At 36.7% G+C, this 8,967-nt stretch overlaps 1 protein-coding gene across 4 annotated transcripts; it reads left to right on the plus strand.

Moving 5' to 3' along the window:
* Positions 1 to 2,641: 2,641 nt before the first annotated feature.
* On the plus strand, positions 2,642 to 8,967 carry LOC111776929 (CSC1-like protein At3g21620). 4 transcript variants are annotated; one of them, XM_023656345.1, is made up of 13 exons: positions 2,642 to 2,702; positions 3,014 to 3,151; positions 3,344 to 3,690; positions 3,799 to 3,945; positions 4,806 to 4,941; positions 5,084 to 5,185; positions 5,725 to 5,844; positions 5,926 to 6,006; positions 6,109 to 6,449; positions 6,541 to 6,786; positions 6,935 to 7,259; positions 8,181 to 8,414; positions 8,528 to 8,967. In XM_023656345.1, the coding sequence occupies exons 3-13, from the start codon at positions 3,377 to 3,379 to the stop codon at positions 8,786 to 8,788; spliced, it is 2,307 nt and encodes a 768-aa protein (XP_023512113.1). In that variant the 5' UTR covers positions 2,642 to 2,702; positions 3,014 to 3,151; positions 3,344 to 3,376; the 3' UTR covers positions 8,789 to 8,967. The 4 variants fall into 4 exon arrangements, with proteins under 4 accessions (XP_023512113.1, XP_023512112.1, XP_023512111.1 ...); XM_023656344.1 differs by lacking the exon at positions 2,642 to 2,702 and adding an exon at positions 2,710 to 2,916; XM_023656343.1 differs by lacking the exon at positions 2,642 to 2,702 and adding an exon at positions 2,710 to 2,901.

Consider the following 8,967-nt stretch of genomic DNA (forward strand, 5'->3'; position numbering starts at 1 on the left):
GTTTAACGTTATTATTCTATCCGATGGACATATATAGGAACTTTACAAACCAAGGCTTTCGGGAGCATGATCAATCTCATCATCTGCTAGATCCACTCGTCAAAGGCGACGACCATAACTTTACGAACTTTAAACAAAGAGTAATCAAGAACGTGAAACCTTTTGGATTCTTCACTTCTTTTTATTAAAGAAAATAATTAATAATAATTAACATGTTGGTTGACCCTGAAAAGCCCAGCCAGACAGCTTTTGTCACGTCCTTCACTTTTTAATTCTTTTCTATATCATTATATTTTCTTTTCTATTTTTCAACTTAATAATAAATTTCTGTAGCTTTCACCTTTTTTTTTAAGAATATTTATTTATTTAATCGATTAAATATTGTATAATTAAAAAGCCAAGAATTCGAATTTTTAAATCTTTCCGTTGAAAAGTATTTTATAATAATATATAATTAATTGATTTTATTAAAAGAAAAATCTCATTGATTAAAGTATCTTTTCAATACAGAGAGCTGTATCCAAAATTTAAAATTATAAATTTGTTCAATCACATCCTAAACAGTAGAAATTAAGTTTGGGTTTGAATTTAAAATATTGATAGAAATTAGTGCTTTTATTAATTTTATCATAATAATATTATATTCATATGAATAAAATGTCCAATTAACCATCAATAAAGATTAAAAAATGCCTAATATATATATATATATATATATATATATACTTTTACAATTTTTTTTAAAAAAAGTAAAATCATCGGCCTGCTTTTTTAATTTGTGTTAATAAATTCTTAAATATTTAATTTTGCATATAATAAATTTATATCATATTCTATATTTTAAAAAAGAACTTGGGATAATTTATAACATAAATTGAAACGGTATGGATCTTATAAAATTAAAATATGATGAATATTTATTAAATATAAAAGAAAAAAGAAAAAGAAAGAGCCACCATCCCAGCATGTCGGCATCCTTTGATTTTATATTTATTTATTTATTTTATAAAACCTTTCATTTATTTATTGGTTTTCACATTAAGAACTGAAGTCTAAATTTGCATATTATTTGTTTTTCTTTCACCATAATCACAAAACAAATTAGATTTTTTATTTAAAAAATTAAATATATAAACGGCACCCGAAGGCTAAATATAATAAATAATACAAGATATTAGCCTATGATTAAGAGTTGAATATGATACACGTGTTAAACCGTAATGCAAGGCTAAATATCCTCAACACTCTAGATGTCACCCTTGAACGTGAAATTTCGCTCTCCTCTATCACTTAATTGAACGCGTTCGAGAGTTCTAAATGTTGAATGAAAGTCTCACATCGGCTAATTTAAGAAATGATCCTGAGTTTATAATTAAGGAATATTCCCTCAATTGGTAAGAGAAACCCAAAGCAAAGCTATGAGATCTTATACTCAAAGTGGACAATATCATACCATTGTGGAGAGTCGTGTTCATCTAACATGGTATCAGAGTCATACCTTAAACTTGGTTATGTCAATAGAATCCTCAAATGTCAAACAAAATATTGTGAGCCTTGATTAAGGGTACGAGCCCTTTTGGGAAGCCTAAAGCAAAGCATGAGAGCTTATACTCAAATGGACAATATCATACTATTGTGGAGAGTCGTGTTCATCTAACATAGTATCAGAGTCATGCCCTAAACTTAACTATATCAATAGAATTCTCAAATGTCGAATAAAGTATTGTGAACCTCAATTAAGGGGATACGTACTTTGTTCAAGGGGAGGTGTTGATGAAAGTTTCACATTGGCTAATTTAGGGAATGATCTGACATGTATCCAATTTTTGTGATTACTTTTTGGAGGATGACATGATAACGCCATAAAAAGAGTTATTTATATTCTAATTATGACCCCCACCGATAATGCTCTTAAAAGTTATGGCCCAAATCTTTATTACTTATCAAATCTGCCTCAATTCTCAAAAAACTTTTCATTTTGGTCCTTCTTTTCTCAATTATTTGCAACATTTCATTGTATTACTACCCTTTCGATTCAACGCCACGTGGCAAAGACCCACGAGACCAAAGTTAAAATATTTAAATACATATTTAATATATAATACGTAATATTGAATTTTAATAAGATGCAATGATATTGCAATCAATAAAGCTTACAAATATAGACAAATATTCACTGACGTCGGTTACCACTTTATTAGTTGTTAATTAACATATTTTAGTGTAATAATTTGGATTTATTTAATTTAATCCTTCTTTCAAAATTAAAAATTTAGTATTTGTTAGAAATTAAATTAAAATTTATATTAATAGTTTAATTAATTTTAATTTTTAAAAAATTTGTCAATGATTTGTAATAAAGTTTAGAAATAAATATTGTAATTTAATATAAAATTTAAAGATTCGATAATAATAACTTAATTAATTTCTAAATTATGTTGCGCATGTTAGAGATTGAATTCAATCATGGACGATGTAGGGAATTTTTAATTATGCAGGGACTAAATTGCAATTTGGGGAAAGTGATAATTTAACGCGGGTATGAGATGAATCACAGCCGTTTATTAGAGATCGAACGGTGAATAAGAGGTCAGAGACCAGCCGAGGGGTCGATTTCAAAGGAGCCGTTAGACAGAGTGGTGCCTGCGGGAGGGCCTGGCCGTCTGTCTCCCTCTCCTTCAATTAAATGCAATGTTTATGAGGTTTGGTCTCCCCATCATCCTATGAAACTCCCAGAGTTTTGATTTCCCACACACAACTGAAGAACAGATAATTTTATTTATTGAAAGGGTCTCAGTCCCCATTTTCCTGTCACTGTTTTCAATTCTTTGAACTCCCCTTTTCAATCAATCACCGATCATTTCGGCCTTTTCGTTTAGTTTATTGTTCTGTCAAGTACAGGTGGGTGCATGAGATGTGAGCATCATGTATTCATACCTCACATGATTAAGACAGTCTGCTGCTGATTTCTTCTTCTGTTTCTCCTCTTTAATCTGTGTTATCCATTTTTCAGAACCATAACTTTGTTTGGATTACTGGGTGCTCTTTTGATCTTGATGTTCTTGATGTTCTTGATGTTCTTGGATGCAATCTGCCTTTTGGTCTCTACTTCAACATTTTGAGTACTAGTTAGCTCAGCTGAACTGAAACAGTGAGTATCTGTGCTTTGTTGGGGAAGATCCTGAGTTGAAATCGTGTAAAAAAATTGCCCAGAGTGTTAGTTCTTTGGATTTGTAAATTGGGTTTTAGAGGATTTGTTGCTAGTGAGACGATTGTTGTAAACTTTTTGTAGAATTTTCTCTTGATCATTCCAAAACGTACTGAATCCTATGTTTTTGTGCAGATCGGTAGCTATTTAATTGAAGGGGTTAGTTAAATGGCAACCATCGTTGACATAGGAGTCGGGGCAGCCATTAACATTCTTAGTGCCTTTGCGTTCTTTCTAGTATTTGCTTTACTTAGAATACAGCCAGTTAACGACAGGGTCTATTTTCCCAAATGGTATATCAAAGGCTTAAGAGGAAGTCCATTGTCCAGTGGTGCAATTGTAGGCCGAATTATCAATTTGGATTTTAGATCATACTTGAAGTTTCTGAACTGGATGGTTGCAGCTTTGCAAATGCCAGAACCCGAGTTAATCGATCACGCCGGGCTTGATTCTGCTGTTTATCTGAGGATTTACTTGTTAGGGTATTTATGTTTTTTTCTTTCTTAGCATTTGTAGTTTACCATATGCTGTCCTAGAATTCATCAATTGTGTATATCAAGCTTATTTTTTGCTTGCTATCTTGTTTGTAGGCTCAAAATTTTTGTGCCCATTGCATGTCTGGCCTTCACAATCATGGTGCCTGTTAATTGGACAAATGGAACTTTGGAGCGTTCTTCTTTGAACTACAGCAATATAGACAAGCTTTCCATTTCTAACATTCCTATTGGATCACGTAGGTATGATGCAGAATTTTTCTATGAAACACTCACTTGGACATGCATGATTTTCCTTCCTCGTATGATATCATACAGTAGACATTGTTAGAAATCACGACCCTTCGTAATGGTATGATATTGTCCACTTTGAGCATAAGCTCTCGTGACTTTGCTTTGGGCGTCCTCAAAAGGCCTCATACCAATGGAGATGTATTTCTTATTTATAAATTCATGATCATTCCCTAAATTAGTCGATGTGGGACTCCCTCCCAACAATTTTCAACAATCTTCCCCTCGAACAAAGTACTCCATTGAGCTTCTCCTGAGGCATATAGAGCCCTCGAACAGCCTCCCCTTAATTGAGGCTCGACTTTTTCTTTGGAGCCCTCAAACAAAGTACACCCTTTATTCAACACTTGAGTCACTTTTTTACTCCACCTTCGAGGCTCACAACTTCTTTGTTTGACATTTGAGGATTCTATTTACATGGCTAAGTTAAGGGCATAACTCTGATACCATGTTAGAAATCATGACCCTCCACAATGGTATGATATTGTCCACTTTGAGCATAAGCTCTCGTGGCTTTGCTTCGGGCTTCCCCAAAAGGCCTCATACCAATGGAGATATATTCCTTACCTGTAAACCCATGATCATTACCTAAATTAGTCAACGTGGGACCTCATCAGAAATGACCTCTTGTTTACTATTTAGATTTAAAATTTGAGCTAGGAAAAGAATAATTTCTACACTAAGCTATGATTTTCTGGGTAAGAGAGACAATTAGATGATGAGCATTGATGACTGAGCCGTAAGCTTCAAGATTTCATCGCCATGTTATATCATAAAAGATGTTTAACTTCTTCCAAAATCACTTATTGCAGATTCTGGACCCATTTGGTAATGGCTTATGTTTTTACCTTTTGGACTTGCTATGTGTTGAAAAAGGAGTATGAGACTGTTGCCACAATGAGGCTGCATTTTCTTGCATCTGAAAACCGGCGTCCTGATCAGTTCACAGTAAGATTGGCACTGAGTCACTGGTTATATTTTGTCAAAAATGGTACAAGGAGTTCTTTAAAGTACTAGGATATTCCAACCTTTGTGGGAATTGGAGAATGAGAATGGTTCCTTGGTTTTTGACATCAATTACATGATGCAGGTGATTGTTAGAAATGTACCACCAGACCCGGATGAATCCGTTAGCGAGCTTGTTGAACATTTTTTCCTGGTCAATCATCCTGAACATTATTTAACTCATCAGGTCAGTATTATTGGATTTTTCCATTCCACAAATTGTACTGTCAGATCCCACATTTTAAAAATATTGCCCGAAAGGGAAAGCCGAAAGAGGATAATATCGGCTAGCGGTGGGTTTGGGCTGTTACAAATGGTATCAGAGCCAGACACCGGGCGATATGCCAGCGAGGAGGCTGAGGCCCGAAGGGGGGTGGACACGAGGCGGTGTGCCAACAAGGACACTGGGCCCCGAAGGGGGTTGATTGGGGGGTTTCACATCGATTGGAGAAGGGAACGAGTGCTAGTGAGGACGCTACGCCCTGACCCACATCGGTTGGGGAGGAGAACGAAACATTCTTTATAAGGGTGCAGAAACCTCTCCCTAGCAAACGTGTTTTAAAAACCTTGAGGGAAAGCCGGAAAAGAAAAGTCCAAAGAGGACAATATCTGCTTGCAGTGGGTTTGAGCTATTATATGCATGAACATCTTCCGTTGAGGAATTTATTAGGATTTGTGATTTATGTTCTCCTGACACTTTCTGAAGTTATTCTTACGCTTATGCAGATTGTTTATGATGCAAACAAACTCTCTAAGTTGGTTGAGGAGAAGAAAAAAATGCAGAATTGGCTAGATTTCTACCAACTTAAATATTCTCGAAACCAGTCTAAGAGGGCCACTATGAAGGTACAGTTCTTGAACTGGTGAACTGGTAATTGTTTGATGTTGCACTTGACATGTTTTCTATTACTAACCTCGTGTGAGCAGACTGGTTTTCTAGGTCTTTGGGGAGACGAGGTCGACGCCATAAATTATTATTCGTCAAAAATCGAAATCCTATCAAAAGAAGTGAGTTATAACAGTAACCTTTCACCCATTCTCCCTCGATCACGGTATTCCGTGATATCATTGAGATATAACTTACATTATTCTCCAAATGACTTTGTTCAGATATCACTGGAGGCTGATAAGACAGTGAACCATCCTAAATCAATCATGCCAGCAGCTTTCGTTTCTTTCAAATCTCGGTGGGGTGCTGCTGTTTGTGCACAAACTCAACAGTCAAGAAATCCAACCATTTGGTTGACAGAATGGGCTCCCGAGCCCCGTGATGTGTACTGGGATAACCTGGCGATCCCTTTCGTGTCACTGGCAATCAGGAGGCTTATTGCTGGAGTTGCCTTCTTTTTCCTTACCTTCTTTTTCATGATACCCATTGCATTGGTTCAGTCCCTAGCAAACCTTGAGAGTATTGAGAAAACGGCTCCCTTCCTCAAACCCATTATTGAATTGTGAGTATCCTTTCTCTTCACACGTCGCCCGGTGCATACTGTTCTTGATTTTATCTTCTAACATGTAGCCTGCCTGCTAATTACAATGCAGGGATTTCATTAAGTCAGTTATCCAAGGTTTTCTTCCCGGAATCGCTTTGAAGATTTTCCTCATCTTTCTTCCTTCAATACTGATGTTAATGTCGAAATTCGAAGGATTTATTAGTCGATCGTCTTTGGAGAGAAGATCCGCCAACAAATATTACATTTTCCTGTTTGTTAATGTGTTTCTTGGCAGTATAATCACTGGAACCGCATTCCAGCAACTAAATAACTTCCTACACCAGTCTGCAAACGAGTAAGCCATAACTTATAATCTGTTCATGAACCGTTCATGGTTGGTTGCCAATAATTTAGTGAGAAGAATGCGTTGTGTTTGTACATGTGTGGTTGAGATTATATATATATAACAACTTTCGTCATAGCTAATTCGACATTTTCTGCAGCATTCCGAAGACGATTGGCGTCTCCATCCCCATGAAGGCAACTTTCTTTATTACCTTCATAATGGTGGATGGTTGGGCTGGAATTGCTGCTGAGATTCTGAGGCTTAGGCCTTTGATCATTTACCACCTTAGGAACTTCTTCTTGGTGAAGACTGAAAAGGATAGAGAAGAAGCCATGGATCCAGGAACTCTGGAGTTCAACGTGGGCGAGCCTCGAATTCAACTCTATTTCTTACTTGGCCTTGTTTATGCTGTCGTCACACCTCTTCTCCTTCCGTTCATTGTAGTCTTCTTCGCATTGGCATATGTTGTCTACCGTCATCAGGTAAAACTATTTCGTCTAACTTCAGCTGTGTAGTTTGCCTCCCCATGTTCCTTTTATGTTTGCAAATATTGAGGTTTAAACTTCATGAAATAAGGATATATATGGTCCTCTGTTTTGAGAACATTGGTGCCATTAACTTCTTTGATATATACTCTACGAATATCGAGTTGCCATTTTTATGCTCATTTGAACACCATGCCTATAATTAGTCCACTTGCATTGTAGCTTTTCATGACTGATGTGTTGAGGATTGTTTGGAGAGGAGTCCCACGTCAGTTAATTAAGAGGGTTTGATCATGGGTTATAAGTAAGGAAATACATCTCCATTGGTATGAGGCCTTTTGGGAAAACCAAAAGTAAAGCCATGAGAGCGTATGCTCAAAGTGGACAATATCATACTATTGTGGAGGTTCGTGATTCCTAACATGGTATCAGAGTCATGCCCTTAACTTAGCCATGTCAATGAATCCTCAAATGTCGAACAAATTAGTTATGAGTCTCGAAGGTATAGTTAAAAGTGGCTCAAGTGTCGAAGGGTGTACTTTGTTCGATGGCTCCAGAGAAGGAGTTGAGCCTCGATTAAGGAGAGACTATTTGAGGGTTTCATAGGCTTCAGGGGAGGCTCTATGGTGTACTTTGTTCGAGAGGAGTGTTGGGGAGAGGAGTCTCACGTCAGCTAATTATAAGGGGTTGATCATAGGTTTATAAGTGTAAGGAAATACATCTTCATTGATATGAGGCCTTTTGGGAATGTCATACCATTGTGGCCCAATGTCCATGGCATGAGAGCTTATACTCAAACTGGACAATGTCATACCATTGATGGTCAAGCCTTGCGTTTGTTTCTTTTTAACTTTACAATTTCTGTTCTCATTTCTCCCTTTTGTCGTATTTTTTAAGCTTTTTCTCCAAACTTTGTAGATCATAAATGTGTACAACCAAGAGTATGAAAGCGCAGCAGCATTCTGGCCCGATGTCCATGGGCGGATTATTGTCGCCTTAGTTGTTTCACAGCTATTATTAATGGGACTACTCAGTACAAAAGAAGCTGCTCAATCAACTCCCTTGCTCATCACATTGCCAATATTGACTATATGGTTTCACTTGTTCTGTAAAGACCGTTACGAACCCGCTTTTGTTCGATATCCCTTACAGGTTAACACAGACCTTATCTCACTGTTTTTAGTTGTTTCAGATTGCTTTCTCATGAGATAATAGTATGGGGACTTCTATCATCAATCACCTCACCCTTTTGAATGAACTTTCAGGAAGCAATGATGAAAGATACATTGGAGCGAACAAGGGAGCCAAACTTGAACTTGAAAGGATTCCTTCAAAATGCATACGTTCATCCAGTTTTCAAGCACGACGAAGACGACGTAGAAATCGAAACGGATTCTGAAGATGGGCGACATGGGCCAGTGCTGGTGCCAACAAAACGGCATTCTCGTAGGAATACGCCATTGCCAAGCAAGCACAGCGGTCCCTTATCGTCTTCACGTTCAGAAGTTGATGGAGGAGTTTCATAACATTCAGAAGTGGTGAGCTTGCTATTGTTTTTTAATGGTGTGTGTATATTCACTTGATGAGAAAGGGGGGAGGACACTGTAAATGATGAGTTAGGATAGACGCTTAGAAAAGTTATTAAAACTGACAAATAGTGCAGATTTTGTGTTCTGTTTTGTTCTTATATAGTGAATTTGGAATA

This window comes from Cucurbita pepo, chromosome LG16 (genome assembly GCF_002806865.2).
Source record: "Cucurbita pepo subsp. pepo cultivar mu-cu-16 chromosome LG16, ASM280686v2, whole genome shotgun sequence".
NCBI classification, from domain to species: domain Eukaryota; kingdom Viridiplantae; phylum Streptophyta; class Magnoliopsida; order Cucurbitales; family Cucurbitaceae; genus Cucurbita; species Cucurbita pepo.

Excerpts from the sequence above, each read along its gene's own strand:
- LOC111776929 (XM_023656345.1), top strand. The coding sequence starts at position 3,377 with ATGGCAACCATCGTTGACATAGGAGTCGGGGCAGCCATTAACATTCTT. Across the intron at positions 5,845-5,925 it reads CTAAGAGGGCCACTATGAAG|ACTGGTTTTCTAGGTCTTTG; the intron begins GTACAGTTCTTG and ends TCGTGTGAGCAG. Across the intron at positions 8,415-8,527 it reads TTGTTCGATATCCCTTACAG|GAAGCAATGATGAAAGATAC; the intron begins GTTAACACAGAC and ends ATGAACTTTCAG.